Raw genomic sequence first — 19,757 nt, forward strand, 5'->3', positions numbered from 1 at the left:
CCAATGTTCATTGCAGCACTGTTTATAATAGCCAGGACATGGAAGCAACCTAAATGCCCATCAGCAGACGAATGGGTAAGGAAGCTATGGTACATATACACTGTGGAATATTACTCAGCCATTAAAAAGAATTCATTTGAATCAGTTCTAGTGAGATGGATGAAACTGGAGCCCATTATACAGACTGAAGTAAGCCAGAAAGAAAAACACCAATACAGTATACTAACACATATATATGGAAAATAAAAAGATGGTAACGATAACCCTATATGCAAAACAGAAAAAGAGACACAGATGTACAGAACAGACTTTTGGACTCTGTGGGAGAAGGCGAGGGTGGGATGTTCTGAGAGAATAGCATTGAAACAAGTATACTATCAAGGGTGAAACAGACCACCAGCCCAGGTTGGATGCATGAGACAAGTGCTCGGGGCTGGTACACTGGGAAGACCCAGAGGGATGGGATGGAGAGGGAGGTGGGAGGGGGTTCGGGATGGGGAACACATGTAAATCCATGGCTGATTCGTGTCAATGTATGGAAAAACCACTACAATCTTGTAAAGTAATTAGCCTCCAACTAATAAAAATAAATGAAAAAAAAAAAAGAAAGAAAGTGGTGCTGGAGAAACTGGTCAACCACTTGTAAAAGAATGAAACTAGAACACTTTCTAACACCATACACATAAATTAACTTGAAATGAATTAAAGATCTAAATGTAAGGCCAGAAACTATAAAACTCCTAGAGGAACACATAGGCAAAACACTCTCTGACATGAATCACAGCAGGATCCTCTATGACCCACCTCTCAGAATATTGGAAATTTAAAAAATAAAGAAACAAATGGGACCTAATGAAACTTAAAGCTTCTGCAGAACAAAGGAAACTATAAGCAAGGTGAAAACACAGCCTTCAGAATGGGAGAAAATAATAGCAAATGAAGAAACAGACAAAGGATTAATCTCAAAAATATACAAGCAACTCCTGCAGCTCAATTCCAGAGAAATATAAGACCCAATCAAAAAAGTCGGCCAAAGAACTAAACAGACATTTCTCCAAAGAAGACATACAGATGGCTAACAAACACATGAAAGGATGCTCAACATCACTCATTATTAGAGAAATTCAAATCAAAACCAAAATGAGGTACCATTACATGCCAGTCAAGATGGCTGCTATCTAACGTCTACAAGCAATAAATGCTGGAGAGGGTGTGGAGAAAAGGGAACCCTCTTACACTGTTGGTGGGAATGCAAACTAGTACAGCCGCTATGGAGAACAGTGTGGAGATTCCTTAAAAAACTGGAAATAGAACAGCTATATGGCCCAGCAATCCCACTGCTGGGCATAAACACTGAGGAAACCAGAATTGAAAGAGACACTTGTACCCCAATGTTCATCGCAGCACTGTTTACAATAGCCAGAACATGGAAGCAACCTAGATGTCCATCAGCAGACAAATGGATAAGAAAGCTGTGGTACATATACACAATGGAATATTACTAAGCCATTAAAAAGAATTAATTTGAGTCAGTTCTAATGAGGTGGATGAAACTGGAGCCCATTATACAGAGTGAAGTAAGCCAGAAAGAAAAACACCAATACAGTATACTAATGCATATATATGGAATTTAGGAAGATGGTAACAACAATCCTGTATGCAAGACAGCAAGAGAGACACAGAAGTATTGAACAGTCTTCTGGACTCTGTGGGAGAGGATGAGGGTGGGATGATATGGGAGAATGGCATTGAAACATGTAAATTATCATATGTGAAACGAATCGCCAGTCCAGGTTCGATGCATGATACAGGGTTCTCAGGGCTGGTGCACTGGGATGACCCAGAGGGATGGGATGGGGAAGGAGGTGGGAGGGGGGTTCAGGGTGGGGAACACATGTACACCCATGGTGGATTCAAGTCAATGTATGGCAAAACAAATTCAATGTTGTAAAGTAAAATTAACAAATTAATTAATTTTTAAAAAAGAACAAAATGTTCATCTCTATTGGTTTTCTATTACTACCTTTAGTGTCTATAGACAGATCTAAATAAGTTTTATGGGTGATTTCATTAAAAACCCTGAAGGAGTCATTTGAACGCAATAGAAAATGAAAGATAAAGACATGGGAATAAATGCTTGAATTTATATATTAGTATTCTCTGGATGCTGTAGCAGAAGATCACAGACTGACTGACTTACATAATATAAATTTATTTTCTCATATTTCTGAAAGTTCACCATCCAAGATCAAGGTGCAGTAAAAGCTGATTTCTGGTGATGCCTTTCTCCTAGGCTTGTGGATAACACCTTCTCACTGTGACCTCATGTGGCCTTTTCTCTGTCAGGGCAAAGAGAGAAATCTTTCTCTTAAGTTCTATCAAATTAGTCTACTTCCTACAACATCATTGAACCTTAACTACCTCCATAAAGGCTATACCTCAAATTCCAATCACATGAGGGTTTAGGAAATGGCAACCTACTCCAATATTCTTGCCTGAAAAATCCCATGGACGAAGGAGCCTGGTAGGCTACAGTCCATGGTGTTGCAAAGAGTCGGACAAGACTGAGTGACTTCACTTTCACTTTCAGGGCCTCAACATATGAATTTTGAGGAGACATACTTCAGTCTATAACAACTGGTTTACAGGATGATGAACTTCTTCTTGGGGTGTATGTGGTTTTACTATTTCTAAGATCAGCTCTGGTCATGTCAATCCCATGCTCAAAAATTTAAATAAATGATGTTTTTCTGTTAGGTATTTTGGAAATATTATTATACAGAAAAGGAAACAGACCCAGAAGTTAACCGCTATCAACATCTTCATATCAATTTTTGTATTCTGTTGTGTCCCACATAAACATATGTGAATATCTTTTAAGAATACCAAGATAACCTAATAGGAGCTGTTAAACCCAGCCACCTATGTGATGTAAATTATTAGAAAGACTATCTGAATGCTGTTTGAAAACAAACTAAAAGGGTACAGAAACAGGGAGACTGTGAAGCTACTAAACTACTCCAGGTAAATATTGATGGATATCTTGGATCAGATATGTGATAAGAGATAGTCATATTACCAATATAGATAGATGACAGGTAAATAGATGATAGATGAGATATATTGATAGAAAAGATAACAGTATTTGGTGATAGAATGTGGGTTATGAGAAAATCAGTAAAATCTAGGATAATCTGTAAGACATTTTTGCCTCATAAGTTTACATAGTCACAGGTTCGGGGATTAGTTCATGGCTATAACACAAGAAAATAATGAGTATAGATAGTGAAGGAAAATCATATGGATGGTCTGTGTCTGACCCCTGGGATATTCCAGAATTTAGAGATTGAAGAGATGAGAAAGAAACTAGTCAAGGCAGCTAGGGAGCTACCACTGAGTGTGAGAGAAATGATTATGATTGTTGAATGCAAGGTGATGCAGGGAATTCAAGCAAAGACAGCTCCATTGCTGCTGAGATTGAAAGGAGATGAAACACGTTGTCTATGAGATGTAATGATAGTTTAATGACGTTTCCTAGTGACTTGAACAAAAGCAGTTCTATTGGTGTGGTGGGAATAAAGCATGACAAGAGGAACTTGGAGAGAAATGAATTAATTCAAATAAGGTACACAAATGGTTAACACACAGGAAATGATGTTCAACCTTGTTTTCATTATTGCTGTTGTTGTTGTTCAGTCACCAAGTCATGTCCAATTCTTCACAACCCCATGGGTTGCAGCACTCCAGGTTTCCCTGTTCATCACCATCTACCAGACTTTGCTAAAGTTCATGGCCATTGAATCAGTGATGCCATTCAACCACATCATCCTCTGTCACCTTCTGCTCCTTCAACCTTCAGTCTTTCTCAGCATCAGAGTCTTTTTCAAAGAGTCAGCTGTTCTCACCAGGTGGCCAAATTATTGGAGCTTCAGCTACAGCATCAGTCCTTCCAAAGAGTATTCAGTGTTGACTTCCATTAAGATTGACTGGTTTGATCTCCTCAAGATCAAAGGATTCTCAAGAATCTTATCCAGCACCACAGTTCAAAAGCATCAATTCTTTGGTGCTCAGCCTTCTTAAGTTCAAACTCTCACATATATGACTATTGGAAAAACCATAGCTTTGACTACATGAACCTATGTCACAAAGTGATGTCTCTGCTTTTTAAAACACTGTCTAGGCTTGACATAGCTTTCCTGCAAAGGAGCGATTATCTTCTAATTTCATTAATTAATCAGCGCAACTCAGTTCAGTCGCTCAGTCGTGTCAAACTCTTTGCGACCTCATGAATTGCAGCACGCCAGGCCTGCCTGTCCATCACCAGCTCCCGGAGTTTACTCAAACTCAGGTCCGTAGAGTTGGTGATGCCATCCAGCCATCTCATCCTCTGTCGTCCCCTTCTCCTCCTGCCCCCAATCCCTCCCAGCATCAGGGTCTTTTCCAATGAGTCAACTCTTCACATCAGGTGGCCAAATGTTGGAGTTTCAGCTTCAGCATCAGTCCTTCCAATGAACACCCAGGATTGATCTCCTTTAGGATAGACTGGTTGGATCTCCTTGAAGTCCAAGGGACTCTCAAGAGTCTTCTCCAACACCATAGTTCAAAAGCATCAATTTTTCGCTGCTCAGCTTTCTTCACAGTCCAACTCTCACATCCATACATGACCACAGGAAAAACCATAGCCTTGACCAGATGGACCTTTGTTGGCAAAGTAATGTCTCTACTTTTTAATATGCTATCTAGGTTGGTCATAACTTTCCTTCCAAGGAGTAAGCATCTTTTAACTTCATGGTTGCAGTCACCATCTGCAGTGATTTTGGAGCCCAAAAAAATAAAGTCTGACATTAATCATTAGGGAAATGCAATTTAAAAGTAACAATGAGCTATTACATCACACACACACACTAGGAAATCTATAATTTAAAAATGTATAATAATTATACACAGAAATTCTCCTATAATGTTGGTGGCATTGTGAAAATGCTGAAACTGCAGGTAGAATATGGGAATAAAGGAATGAGAGGTGGATGGATTACAAGAAGCATTTTGAAGAATGACCCAATGGAAAATAATGACCTGTTGGATGTCCTGAGAAATCTGTATGCAGATCAAGAAGCAACAGTTAGAACTGGACACAGAACAACAGGCTTGTTCCAAATCTGAAAAGGAGTATGCCAAGACTGTATATTGTTACCCTGCTTATTTAACTTATATGCAGAGTACATCATGCAAAATGCCAGGCTGGATGAAGCACAAGCTGGAATCAAGATTGCCGGGAGAAATATCAACAACTTCAAGATATCATTCTAATGTCAGAACGTGAAGAGGAACTAAAGAGTCTCCTAATAAGAGTGAAAAACCTGGATTAAAACTCAACATACAAAAACCATGATCATGCAATCCAGTTCCATCACCTCATGGCAAATAGATTGGGAAAAGTGGAACCAGTGACAGATTTTATCTTCTTGGACTCCAAAATCAGTGCAGATGGTGACTGCAGCTATGAAATTAAAAGATGCTTGCTTCTTGGAAGAAAAGCTATGACCAAACTAGACAGCATATTAAAAAGAAGAGACATCACTTTGACAGAAAGAACTGTATAGTCAAGATATGATTTTTCCAGTAGTTATGGATGGATGTGAGAGTTGAACCATAAAGAAGGCTGTGAAGTGGCTCAGTTGTGTATGTCTCTTTGTGACTCCATGGACTGCAGCCTCCCAGGCTCCTCTGTCCATGGGATTTTCCAGGCAAGAGTACTGGAGTGGGTTGCCATTTCCTACTCCAGGGCATATTCCCAACCCAGGGATTGAACCCAGGTCTCCTGCATTGCAGGCGGATGCTTTACCCTCTGAGCCAAGAGAAGGCTGAAGGAGAACCAAAAAATTAATGCTTTCAAACTGTGGTGTGGAGAAGACTCTTGAGAGTCCCTTGGACTGAAAGACCAAACCAGTCAATCCTAAAAAAAATCAGTCCTGAGTATTCATTGGAAGGACTGATGCTGAAGTTGAAGCTCCAATAATATGGCCACCTAATGCAAAAGCTGACTCATTGGAAAAGTTTCTGATGCTAGGGAAGATTGAGGGCAAGAGGAGAAAGGGACAAAAGAGGGTGAGATGGATGTATGACATCACAACTCAATGGACATGAGTTTGAACAATCTCCATGAGATAGTGAAGGGTAGGGAAGACTGGCATGCCACAGTCCATGGGGTCGCAAAGAGTCGACACGACTTACTGACAAACAACACTTGGAACCACTACTGCTGACACACACTGTTTATGGATGCCCCCCAAGTTTCCAGTACTACACAGGCCTCAGATGTAAATTTTCCTAGTTAACAGTGTTGATTCTTCAGAAAGAGGCAGCAGGACAGAAGTAGCAGTGATTAGGTTTGATAAGCACAAGTGTAGGTGCAGAGGGAACTGGTAAAGCCCAGGATGATCACAACTCCCATTTCTCACCTGGTCCATGCCTTCTTGATACTGGTCTTAACTCTGCTCTGTTCCATTGCCATCATCATGGTTCCTCTGGTCCTCCTGCAATGCTTCTTCTGAGTCACACACATACACAGAGTGGAGCTTGAATCAGCCTCAAAAACCTGTACCCAGTTCCATGGTTAAACCCCAGTGCCATTATCACACCCATCCGCCCTTTTGCAGGGGGAAATCTCTGAGCAGCAAGGTGAAGAAAAAGGGTTTCAATAGAAGACAGGAGTTATCTGAGGAAGAAAAAGAAATGCAACTTGCCTCTTCCAGTATCCATGTTCCTCTCCCTCTTATATATTTTCCAAACGCACAGTCCAGTTCCCAGGAAGTATAGCACAAGCACAGTGATACATAGGAGGACTCCAAAGGGGCCAGAAATGGTCTGTTCTTGTGAACCTGTTTCCCTCACACAGAGAAAATGGAGAATGTTTAAGGGAAGACAGAATTTTAAATATCCATTGCCATAGGGAGATAGAGAGAAAACATATGGAGAAGTCTAAAATCCTGGTTCAGAAGTTGAAGAGGTAAGAGTGCAGTAGGTTCATTCATAACTGAACTGAGAAAATACCACCTGGTACACATGTCTTCAGGATGGGCTGTACAGAGGAGGTGATGCATAAACTGAGTGTTAAAGGAGGAGTAGGAGTTTCCAAGATATTCAAGGTGGGTGGAGAATTTCAGAAAGGGGGAGCACCATGTTCAGGGAATCTTACTGTAAGATCATCAGCCCTGGGGGTTGCCATCACCCCACGCTGCAAGCTGGAGAGGGACAGAGCAGGAAGGAGCCAGATGAAGAGGAGAAGAGGGAGAAAGAACTGCCTTCCCAAGGGTCTTACTGAATGTTTATTTTATCTGACTGTCCATGATGAGGCTGAGGGGAGGGTTATAGGGGTTTAAGTGATGCTGACATATCAGATCCCTCCAGCAGGTCAGGTCTCCCTTGTGGAGGATGGGTTAGAAGGGCGAACTACACATATTCATTCATGATTCAATGAGACAGTGAATGTGAGCAAACATTGCCAAAATCTTTGCTTGGGACATGAATTCAAAGACAACAAGGCATGGCGTCTGCCCTCCAGGTATGCTAACTTACGCAGGAGACAAGTCCATAAACAGAATTGTTAACTCAGTGTGGGGTGGCCTTGGACCACTCCTTTATAAAGATGATGTCTATGCTGGAAGGTCACAGCACCTGCAAGGCACCATACCAAATGAGATGGAGGTTCCTTTTCCTCGAACTTTGTTAAGAGCAGAACCATAAAAAAGTACAGGACCCTGGGTAACCATATTGACCATCCCCCATGGAGCTGGCCTTAACTGAGAGATATCCTTCAACAGGAGTAAATAAGAAATTGAAGAACTCTTGACATTGGAGGACTGATTGTAGAGGTAACAGCATTTCCAGAGGGTCGGAAGCTTGTGACAGCAAGACTCATTCAGGGTCTCTAGTTAAACAATTCAGTGTGAAATATGTGAGGAGAGTGACATGGGCAGAGAAGCATTTAAGCCCTGAATCATACAGGGAGACACTGGAGGTCAATCCCTCAGATGACGCAGTTGACACAATCCAATTCCGTTTTTCTAAGACCACACTGAACACACAATGAATGATGAGTGATGTGGCTAGAGTTACTGAAAGGCTGCTATCTGGACCAACAATGGCAAGGGGTGGAGAGGAGAGCATGGATGTGTGAGAAATTTAAAAGCAGAAGCAAATTGGTTGTGCTTCCCAGGCCCAGGTATCGGGTGACCCCAGTGGAAGGTGGTGCTAATAATAGAGGGGGGAGAGAAGCCCAGAGCTCTCACCCAGAGCACGTGAACTCCAGGAGTGCCCCTCCCCTCTGGCAGGCTGCACTCACCATCGGAGCAGACTTGTGCAAAGTCTACAGAGGCAGTTTCCTTCTCCACATGGTTGCTGACCACACAGGTGAGGATGGCACTGGACTGGATCAGGGGCAAGTTCACAGTCAGTTCCCAGGTGTTGGGGGCTACTTCTGGTGTCCCACTCCACTCCAGCTCCCTGGGAAGGCCCTTGCTCTCCCAGGTCACACTGAGGTCTTCTCTGTGTCCTGGGACCTTACACTCCAGAGTGACATTGCACCAGCTTGATGTGATGGATGATGACTTGACCACGATCTCAGGAATGATCACGGGCTCTGGAGCAGGTGAGACAAAAGAATGGAGCATCACATGAGTGGAAAACATTACAGTTCACATTTTCTCATCCATTATCTCCCTGAAGCTCTGGCAACCTCCCTCTCAGGATGGTGAATGCATTTTCCAGAAGAAACACTATTCTCCCAAAACCCAAATATATAGCAGTGACAATAAGAAAAGAAGCAATTGAGGTAAGCCCTATGTGATCTTACTAGATTACCAAGCCTTAAAATTCTTCCATTAAAAAGAAAAACTATATGCTGGACCTCACCTTCCAGGATGCATTGTATATAAGCAATTGGGATGTTTCCTTCTTTCCAGGGGAAGAAGGTAGGGAAGGAAGGACTTGTCCTGGTCCAGGACCATTGCCCTGCTTCTCCTGTTCAGACGATGCCTGGGACTGCACAGTGCATATGGAGCATTGACATATGGCCTGTGCTGGGATGCCAAAAGTAGAGACATTTCTGAGAGATGCAGTGGCAGTGACCAGCAATTACAAACCAAGTGTGGTTAGAACATGCCACTAAACTTGAGGTCCGCACAGGCAGAGAAGTCACTGACAAGTTTGTCATAGATATCACGTGGGAAACTCAAGCTGTCAAAGTCACTCTCGTAGGAGATATTTCCCTATGCAGCAGAAACTCTAGGGGAAAAAAGAGTTGACTAATGAGGCTCTTAAGATGTGTCACTGTGTAAATTTTCTCCTGTTTCTATTGAGGATTTGAGAGCTAGATTGGAGGGGTGTTTGTGAGCAATTATATCTTTGGTCTTTTCACACCAGAGTTTGAGCAAGCTCCAGGAGTTGGTGATGGACAGGGAAGCCTGGCATGCTGCGGTCCAGGGGGTGGTAGAGTCAGACACGACTGAGTGATGGAACTGAACTGATACCTCTGGCTGGTGAGAAGAGAGAGGACAGGGAGGACTAGCTACATACGGATTTCCAAACTGTGGTCGATGAATAGTGCCCCAACCTCCAGAACCTCTGAATGTGTTAGGTTATTGGGCAAAGGGAAATGAAAGTAACAGATGAATTAAGGATATTTATTAACTGACATTCAAACAGGGAGATTATTCCAGAATAACTGGTTGGAACCAAGGTAATTACAATTGTCTTACAAGAAGAAGAAGGAAAAAGAAGAGGGGATCAGAGAGATCAATGTGAGAAGGAATTGTCCCTTCATTGCTGGCTCTGAAGATGGACAAGTGTGGCCATGAGCCCAAGAATGCAGGTAGACACTAAAAGGCCCAAGGTGAAAGAAAATGTTTGTTTCTCTGGAACCTCCAGGAAGGCACACAGCCCTGACAGCACTGAGAAATGGAACATTTCCTGCCATATCAACAAAGAAGGATGTCACAGCCATCAGTGATTCAAGCCCCCAAATATGAACTTCTGAGCTTAGAAGGGGCCCAGGAAGAACAGTGCCTGTTATCCTGCAGCCATCAGTCACTCCCCATGGTGATTGCTGAGGAGATGGGACAACAGGGGGGTGAAAAAGCCCCAGAGAGCTGAGATGAATATGAAAGGAGTGATTTCAGTAAGCCCAGACTTTTGCACCTTCCCACACATAGAAAAGCACTAAATTCCTTGAGATATCTGCTTTTCCTTAATTAACAATTATCTTTTGATGTTCAGACTACCTGCCCTTTGTTGCAAACTTCTATATGACCTGAGTCCACCCCCTGCCTCCTCAGAGCAGTTCTCTCAGGGTTACTTGAGATATTGTCTCTCAGGCTTGAAGTCCTAAAAATGTACACTGAATAAAATATAATTCTCAATTTCTAGGTTATGACTATTTTTTTTTAAATTAAATTGATTTAGCCCAGTGAGACCCCTATTTGACTTCTGATCTCCAAAATGATAAAATAATACTTTGGTGTTTTAAGCCACTAACTTTATACTAATTTGTGCTAGAAGCTATAGAAAATTAATACACAAATCAAATAAACTGAGTCCTATAAAGAATAATAATTATTATGTCAAATACTAATGAAGAACTATGGATGGAGGTTCATAACATTGTACAGAAGATGGTGCTCATAATCATTCCCAAGAAGAAGAAATGCAAAAAGGCAGTGGTTATCTGAGGAGGCCTTACAAATAGCTGAGAAAAGAAAAGAAGTGAAAGGCAAAGGAGGAAAAGCAAGATATATCCATCTGACTGAAGAGTTCCAAAGAATAGCAAGGAGAGAAAAAATAGCTTTCCTCAGTGATCGATGCAAAGAAATAGAGGAGAACAATAGAATGGGGGAGACTAGAGATCTCTTCAAGAAAATTAGAGATACCAAGGGAACTTATCGTGTAAAGATGGGCACAATAAAGGACAGAAACTGTATGGACCTAGCAGGAGAAGATATTAAGTGAGATTGCAAGAATACACAGAAGAATTATACAAAAAAGATCTTAATGATCCAGATAACCATGATGGTGTGATCACTTACCTAGAGCCAGACATTCTGGAGTATGAATTCAAGTGGGACTTAGGAAGTATCACTACAAACAAAGCTAGTGGAGGTGATGGAATTCCAGCTGAACTGTTTCAAATCCTGAAAGATGATGCTGTTAAAGTGCTGCACTCAATATGCCAGCAAATTTGGAAAACTCAGCAGTGGACATGTTGCAAGAATCTGACTGTTGAAACCAAGCACCACACGTGGAGGGTTGGATAACTCAGGTTTATTAAGCCTGTGGTCCCAGATAAGCTAACGCTCTAGGGTTCTGGGAGCCTGAACTCAGGATGAGCTTTACTTTTACAGGTTCAATACACACAATTACACTTGGCACTGGATGATTGGTTACCTGGGTGCTATGGGAAATGGGCAGTTATAGAGCACAGGAGTTGCTATGGGTTATGTGCAGGGAATTGACAAACAGAAATTCACAGAAGCAGGAATAGAACATTCCATACTTATCAGAACACCTTATGGTAATAGTCGACTGCTAGGTCATCTTGTTCCTATCTTGGAGCTGCAAGAATATTTTTACAGAAGCAGAACTAGCATGAAGTTATTTCTGAGTGTAAGTTTTAAATTTTCCTCTTCAGTCTCCTCTCTTGAAGCACCTTAAATCTTATAAGGCACCAACGTCTTGATCTTCTTGGCCCAGGGGCTGATAACCTCTAGGGCTAGGAGATGTGTGGTGCCCTCCATCTGTGGCAGCTTCTACTAGGCCAGAAACTGCCCTCATGATTAGTGACAAAAGGCACCATAAGAGGAGGCAGGTCCAAAGGAAGAGTAGGACTATTCATGCTAGTGTTTTGAATCCTCCGTGATAAGAAAACCATCCCTCAAGTAGCTCTCCAGGATTCCATCCCTTCCAAGTCTGGACCAGGACATGAGCTATTTTTCTCATTTTCCTGGTTATTTCTTCTATGACCTTGCCTTTATCATCTATCTGTAGACAACAGTTCCTAAGATTGAGGTTCCCACAGATGCCCCCCAACTCCCTGTAGTCAGTAAGTAATCTAGAGCCAGATGATTCTGATAGATAACATTATGCATCTTGGTTTGTTGTTCTACCAATAAGTTAAGAAACTTGACCATTTCATTAGTAAAGATCTCAACCACCATCTGGAGCCAGATAATTCTGTTATGCATGTAAATTGGGGCTTGGTAGCCTCAGGACCCATCTTCTGCTCAATTGGCTTGCCCATAGTGTAGGATTGTACATTCAGGAGGACATTTGTCATCTTTCCAATTTCCAATCTGTAGATATCTACACTTTTTGATGAGGACTTTGTCTTTATAAACTGGGACTCCCCGTGATTCACCTTGGGCTAGGGGAAGTAGTAAAAAGGAGAGATGGATAGTCCCCTATAAGCATGCCCCCTGACCAGTTGGATGGCAAAATTGAATATGCATTAGCCCCATAAATCCAACATGATAATCCTTCTGGAACAGGCCAATGATCTTCAGTGGACAAGTCATCCTGTCTGGTCTTTAAATTGGGGAAGCTTGCTAGAGGGTGAGGATTAGGCTCTGTATAGTTTGTGTTTCCCTACCAACCAGAGGTGTGAGTAGTTGCATTATAATATCTTTGGCAAAGATAAGTGACTCTTCCTACCAGAATGTTGAATATTGGGTCCCACAGCTCCAGACAATTCTTGCCAGTTATGGAAGTCCTTAAATGCCAAATTCTGACCCTGGTTTTCTTGAATTCACCTAAGCTGTTGAAGGGTCTCTGGGGATCTGATTCTTTAGCTTCCCAGGGCCGTTGTTCTCCCATCTTAGTTACCCCACACACATAGCAAGAAATAATCATTAATGTCTGGGCTATGTTCTCGGCTAGAGCTAAGAACAGGTATTTAGTTTTGACTGAAGAAGGAGGGGGACCACTTTCTATCTCTTTATAAAAAGAATGGAGGGCTTGTGTGTAGATGCCAGGAATGGAACAGAAACACTCCGGAAATCCAACACAGTTCCTGGGTCAGCACCTCTCCCATTGATATAAATATCAATTTTGAAACCATTTTTATTCATTTTGAGTCCCCGGGGTTGAAGATAGTGAAACTGACAGGATTATACATCCCTAGCTCACAATTGGGGCCAACAGTTCCCTTTTGAAGGAGAGTTATCTTCTTTTATCTTTTCACATTGGCCATGTGACACAGCTCCAGTGAGGGCAGTGAGCCCAACAATCACCATAGCAAGAGTAGTGTGTGGGTGGTAATTCACACATATGTTTGTCATTGAATGCGTACTCTTGTTCCCATGATAAGCCCCACATTTTATAGTATTCCAGGGGTTTCTGTTAATAGCAGCACACACTTCAAAGTGTACCACCACCAGAAGTTATAATTTGTAGTTTGTGTCTGGTTAATCAGAAGCCTTCCTTCTTGGTGCCGAACCTCTAACCAATCATCATTAGGGGGCAATCTGGGGGTCAAATCAAATATATTGGCCTTCTTGTTGACAAATAGAATAGGTTGCCTTGTTATGAACACAGGTTTCTTGGACCTCTCCTTGGCAGGGGAAGTGCATATGGTGAAGAAGGGTCCAAGTGGCCCCCTGACCTGATCTGGTCATGTGAATGCATGGAGTACATGCGGGGCAGTTTTACTTTCTAATGCACTATGGCTCAGCAGGGTGGAAACTGCTATTATACAAAACATTTGATTCCATTTAATAATCCCATTACTTTGGGGGTAGATTTTAACCAAAGAAATCCCTCATATTTGACCCACAGAAAGCATCAAGGCCAGTGGTGCAACCAGTCCCTACTTGGCAGGGTGTCATCATAACCCTTACTCTCAGATGTCCCTGGTCAAATTCCTCAAGGTTCCACCATGTGTGAACCAGCCAGCCCTGAAGTGACTTGAGCAGGGTTGAAGATCTTGGGCAGGATTTGGGTGTCTATGAAGGAAGACCCAAAGTGGGATTGTTGAAATGAGCCTCAGCAGTCCCGATCTCTTGCCCTTCTAGAGGTGCTGTTATCTTCACCCAGGTATGGTGACTCCACGGAGTGACACCTGTAACTTAAGAGCAGCAGGGGTCGCCAGGACGACAGTTTGAGGGCCTGTCTAGACTGGCTGAAGTGTTGCCTCTTTCCAGTCTTTAACCCATACCTCATCTCCTGGCTTATAGGAATGAACCCAATTGCCCAAAGGAACGGGAGTCCTTCCTAAGGTTTCTTGAGCGACATGGCGGAAGACTCTTCCCAGGGCTTGGAGGTGTCAGGACATCTTCAGGTCAGCTAGTCGTTGGGAGTCTCCCTTGAGCTTCCCTATCACTGGGGGTGGTCTCCCGTATAAGATCTCAAAGAAGAATAGCCTGAGGATCTCAGGGTGCACTGGGCTCAGAGCAAGGCTGGGGTAGCATGACGACCCAAGGTAACTGGGTCTCCTGACAGAGCTTAACTAACGTAGTCTTGAGGGTCTGATTCATGTGCTCAACTTTCCCTGAGCTTTGTGGCCTGTAAGCGGTTGGGAGCTTCAATTTGACCATCAGTGTCTTGGACAAAGTCTGGATTATCTCAGACACAGAGGCTGGCCCTTTGTCATACCCTATGGAGGCAGGTAGCCCGTACTTCAGGCTTATCTCTCTTAGTAGGACCTTGGCCACCTCACGTGCCATTTAGCGTGTCTGGGATAGGCCTCAGCACATCCCAAGTAGGTGCAGACTACCACAAGTAAACATTTAGAACACTTGCAGGGCTTGACTTCAGTGAAGTCAAAGGGCAGTGTCCCAAGTGTCTGAACCCATGGGCTGGGTCTTGGTCGTTGGCTGGCGTTGTCTCACGCACAAGTCACACCTAGCACTGATCTGGGGACACAGGGTTGGGAGCTTAGGAACAGAATAGTAGCAGCTCAGTAAACTTTCCAGTGCACTTTTCCTTAAATGAGTTGTCTCATGGTGCTGTTTCACCAGCTGGACTGCTATATTGCTGGAGACAAAGACCCTTTGCTCTGGCAGACTCCACCAACCCCCTTTTTCTTTTGTTCCTCCCTCATCTAAAGTCCATTGATCTTCTTTCTCCATATATCTCAGGGATGGAGGCAATTTTGGTTCCAAGAGTACCTTAGAAATTGGCTCAGGGCCTACCGTGGGACTTGTCTGGGCTGCTGCCTTCTTGGCTGTCTGGTCGGCCAACGGATTCCCTTTGCTAACTGGATCAGTTCCCCTTTGATGGCCTTTGTAACGGATGACTGCCACTTGGGAAGGCTTTCAAACTGTCTCTAACAGCTGAAGGATTTCTTCTTTGTTTGTGATCTACTTTCCCCCTGCTTTCAGTACTCCCCTTTCTTTATAAAGGACTCCATGAACATGTAAAGCAGCAAAGTCATACCTTGAGTCAGTGTAGATATTGACTCGCTTTCCTTCAGTGTGCCTTAGTGCCTGGATAAGTGCCCACACTTCAGCCCGTTGTGCTGCCCACCCTTGTGGAAGGCCTCAGCCTTTACTATGCTGTCTACTGTTGTTATTGCATAGCCTCTCTGGTGTTGTCTGCCCTGACAAAACTGCTTCCATCAATGAACATTTCCAGTTCTGGGTTTTGGAGGGGAACATCCATCAGGTTTGGCCTGCTCAAGTAAATTTCATCTATGACCTCTTTGTAGTTATGATCAGGGGTTACTGCCTCCTTAAGTAAGAAGATAGTGGGATCCAGCATCTGCACAGTTTCAAGGTGGACCCGTGAGTTTTCAGAGTAGTCCCTGATAGTGAGTCATCCTGGTGTTGGTGAACCGCCTGTACCCGTGGCTGTTCATCAGCGCAGTAACAGCATGGGGAAAAGTTACATTTACATTTTGTACTAGTGTAAGCTTATCTGCTTCTCTGACCAGGACCACAGTGGCAGCTAAAGCCTGGAGACATGAAGGCTATCCCGTGGTCACAAGATCCAGTCGTTTGGACAGGTATGCGACCAGGCACTGCCATGGCCCAACTGTGTGAGGACCCCCAGTGCAGTGTGATTTTTCTATGCATGAAGAGGTTAAAGTCCCATGAAACATCTAGCAGCTCTAATGCTGGAGCGCTGGTCAAAGTCTCTTTATCTCCCTGAAGGCTTTTTCTTGTTTAGGCCCCCACTCTAGGGGGTCCTTACCAGACCTTGTTGTGGTTTGGTACAATGGTTTGGCAATTTCAGAAAAACGCAGTATCCAGATTCGTTAAAATCGGCAACCCCAAGGAACTCACAAACATTTCTTGGTGCTTTGCTGAGGTATTGAGCAGATAGTTTGTTTCCTCTCATGCTCAAGTGCCCAGTGGCCTCTAGAGATGACAAACCCAAGGTACTGACCTCCTGTCTGCAGATAAGAGCCGTTCTCCAATGACATCCTGTACCCTGTAGTGGACAGTAGAGCCAGCAAGGCTTTGGTGAGTTTCCAGCAGTCCCTTTTGGTTTGACTGGCTAGCAACAGGTCATCCATGTACTGGAGTAGGGTGCGGTTCAAAGTTTCTCTGGGGAAGGCAGGAAGATCCACAGCCATGACTTCACCAAACCAGGTAGGTGAGTTCTTGAAGCCTTGCAACAGTCGGGTCCAAGTCAGTTGTGTCTGTCTCCTGGTTGTGTGGGTCTTCCCACTCAAGGGTAAAGAAGGGCTGGCTGGCCCGTGACAGCAGAAACAGAAGGCATCCTTGAGATCGAGACAGTTGACCCAGCTTGTATAGATGGGTAAGAGGCTCAGGAGCTTGTAAGGGTTTGGGAACCACTGGATGGATAGTCATCATTGTGTTGTTGATGGTGCGGAGATCCTGGTTATGGAGACAGTCGTTCCCTCTAGGCTTCTTAACTGGTAGGAGTGGAATGTTGAAGGGAGATTGACAATCAAAATTTGGGTGTCACGCAGGCATTGGATGTGGTCTCAAATTCCCAGGCATGCCTCCTGTGGTACTGGATATTGCCTCTGTCCGACAGCAGTGGCCCTTGGCTTCATGTCCACCATGAAGAGTGTGTGGTTTTTGGCCAAACCTGGGGGCCCCTTTTCTACCCGGACAGTGGAGAACTCTTTTAGCAGGCTGGTTGGATTTGTCTGTTCTCTCTCTGAAGAATAGAGGCACACTTCTTCTTCCCTGGGCACAGTCATAGCCATCATCAGAGCTGATTGCCTCCACAGGATGAGACTCACATGCCTCCTGGGGGCAAAGGTAATCTGCATGCCAAGCTTTGTCAGTAAGTCTCTGCCCAGTAGGGGAATGGGGCACTCCAGTTAGTACAGGAATTCCTGAGTCACTAGGGGGGCTTTCTGGCATGAGCGGGACTTGCAGAATGAGTGGGCAGTCCTGTCCCCTGTGGCACTGATGATAGTTGCTCTTTGACCTGTGAGGGGAATCACAGGTGTGATTATCACAGAGCCTTCAACTCTGGTGTCCACCATAAACGTCATTGATTGCCCCCCTAATTTCATTGCCACCATAGACTGCCAGGAGGCCACGGTCAAGGAGCCTGGTCCTTCCTAGTCTGATTCTGCTCCTGCCAGGCCAATAAGGTTTTGGACAACTGGCTCAGGCTGGTACTTTCCTTTGTTGAGTTGACTGAACTTCTTTGACCTTTCACACATCCTTCTGTGATGGGAGCATTCATTCTTCCAGTGTCCGGTCTCTTTGCTATAGGTGCTTTGGTTGAAATACAGTAGTGGTCCCTTCTTGATGTCCCCTTTACATGGAAGAATGGTCTGTTACACTGGATCTGGGTTCTCCAGTGCAGCAGCCAGCAGCAACACCTACTTCATCCTTTTCTCAGCCATCCTTTGGGCTTCTCGGTAGTGGTTCACAAACACCTTGTTTGCAACCTCCAGCACCTGAGTGGCATTCATTCCAGTGAACCCCTCGGGTTTATGGAGCTTAAGTCAGATGTCAGCATAAGACTGAGCCACAAATGCTGCGTTGACCATGTGTCGATTTTCTTGCACTTCAGGGTCAAAAGTGGTGTACACCCAGAATGCTGCACACAGTCTCTCATAGAACTCCAGGAGTGATTCACCTCTGGTGATTCACCAGGTGCTTCTGGTGCCCCTCCGTTGTCTTAGACATATTGGTAGGTTTTCTGGCTCCTGCCCTCAGTCCCTGTAGCAGGGCTTGCCAGTACTTTTCGAAGGAGTCCTTCCCATCCAGGGCATTGAAGTCTCAGTTGGGCCGAACGTCCCTTGTAGCCCCCAGGGCCCAGGCTGCAGGATCTACTGTACCAGCTGGTGCCTGCCCTTGGATCCATCCTGGAGCCTCTGAAGCATCCAGCAACATGTCTCAGTGTCAAAGAGAGTCAGGAGAAGATGGTGACAGTTGTCCCAGGTAGGTTGGTGGTTGTGAGAAATAGACTGCAAAATACCAATCACTGCCTGAAGTTTCTCTGAGTAAGATGGAGTGTGGTGTTTCCAGTTGAGGAGGTCGGTAGTGGTAAAGGGTTGGTAATAAAGGACTGAGCATCCTAGCTGGACAGAGTCATCCTTATTAATCTGGGGCGGGCCTCAGGTCTCTCATAAAGGCATCAGCAGGGCTGTGGGCTGATGAGCTGGCTGATTGTCTGAGCAAAGTTGCTGTGGGCTCGGAGGGTGCTATGGATTTGGAGGTGATGGAGACACAGATGGTGGAGGGCTGTCTGGTAAAGGGTGAGGAGGCTGAATGAGAACTGGAGAAGCAGTCGGAATGTAGGGCAGAGGCACAGGGACTCTTCTTCAGGGTCTCCTTGGTGGATAACCTTTTTTGGCCCTTCTTTGCCTTTTCTTGGAGCCAGCCGGGCAACTGGCTCAAAGATCCTACACTGTCCCTGCTGGTTTGCATAGAACTGAACCCAAGGAGTTAGCTGATTGGTGATTTGCAACCAGGACTCAATGTTTGGAAAATGGTCTGGGTGCCTGGGGGTCTCTATCACCGCTCAGTATACAGCTCTAACAGTAGGAAGATCTAGACTACCCTCTGCAGGCCAAGCCACCCCAAAAGTAGGCCATTCTGACTCACAGGGTGCAGAGCTTCTCTGAAGTCATCTTAACCCCATAGTCTCCAGAGAAATTTTTCTTAAAGTTTTTATCATACAATCTAAAACAGTTGGCTTAGAGTAACCTCCCCCATATTAGCAAATGTAATCTGCCTCTCTGACCAGGAAAGAGGGGGTGCACAGGGGAAGGGCCTTGTCTTAGGGCCTTATAGCTAAGGTAGCACTGACATCACCACTCCTGGAAAGCCCAGTATTCCCACACAGCGCAATTGCGGGTCTCCTTGAAGATGACCCTGATCCCTAAATGCCTCAGGGAGACAGGACTGAAAGGAGGAAATCCCTTGTAAAGGGATTCATGAAGGAATAATATCAGGTGGGACTACGGAGGGCATCTGGGGTGACTGACCCTCTCAAAGGCACTGAGCAAGTGGAGAGAGCAGTATGCATACTCCTTGCCTAGGTAAAGGGCCCAAAACACTTGGGGAACTGGGGAATTATATGGAAAAGGTGAAAGAGGAAGACAGCCTCATAATGAGAATCCAAAGGTAGGCAGGAGCACGTCAGACTGTGCCTCTTCACATGGGCTGGCCCACGGGACCAAGAGAAAGTGAAGTACAGAATTGCCTGGCAAAAGAGACAAGTTTTTTTTAGGAAAACTCAATTTATTGATAAGGTGGCTCAAAGAGTCAGCTGATGGAAGGGGAAAATGAGCATTCAAAATTTTAAGAAAATAATTTTGGCAGAGGGTCCTA

The 19,757-nt window shown here is 44.3% G+C and overlaps 1 protein-coding gene across 1 annotated transcript in view; it reads right to left on the bottom strand.

Moving 5' to 3' along the window:
• Positions 1 to 2,988: 2,988 nt before the first annotated feature.
• LOC136161302 (SLAM family member 5-like) overlaps positions 2,989 to 19,757 on the bottom strand; it is a 28,340-nt gene continuing 11,571 nt past the window's right edge. Inside the window, exons 3-5 of the mRNA XM_065926040.1 lie at positions 8,345 to 8,641; positions 6,462 to 6,881; positions 2,989 to 4,805 (exon numbers count right to left, since the gene is read on the bottom strand). Coding sequence (XP_065782112.1) covers positions 6,715 to 6,881; positions 8,345 to 8,641 — 464 coding nt within the window. The 3' untranslated portion in view covers positions 2,989 to 4,805; positions 6,462 to 6,714. The remainder of the gene's footprint in view (positions 4,806 to 6,461; positions 6,882 to 8,344; positions 8,642 to 19,757) is intronic.

This window comes from Muntiacus reevesi, chromosome 1 (assembly GCF_963930625.1).
Source record: "Muntiacus reevesi chromosome 1, mMunRee1.1, whole genome shotgun sequence".
Classification (NCBI taxonomy): domain Eukaryota; kingdom Metazoa; phylum Chordata; class Mammalia; order Artiodactyla; family Cervidae; genus Muntiacus; species Muntiacus reevesi.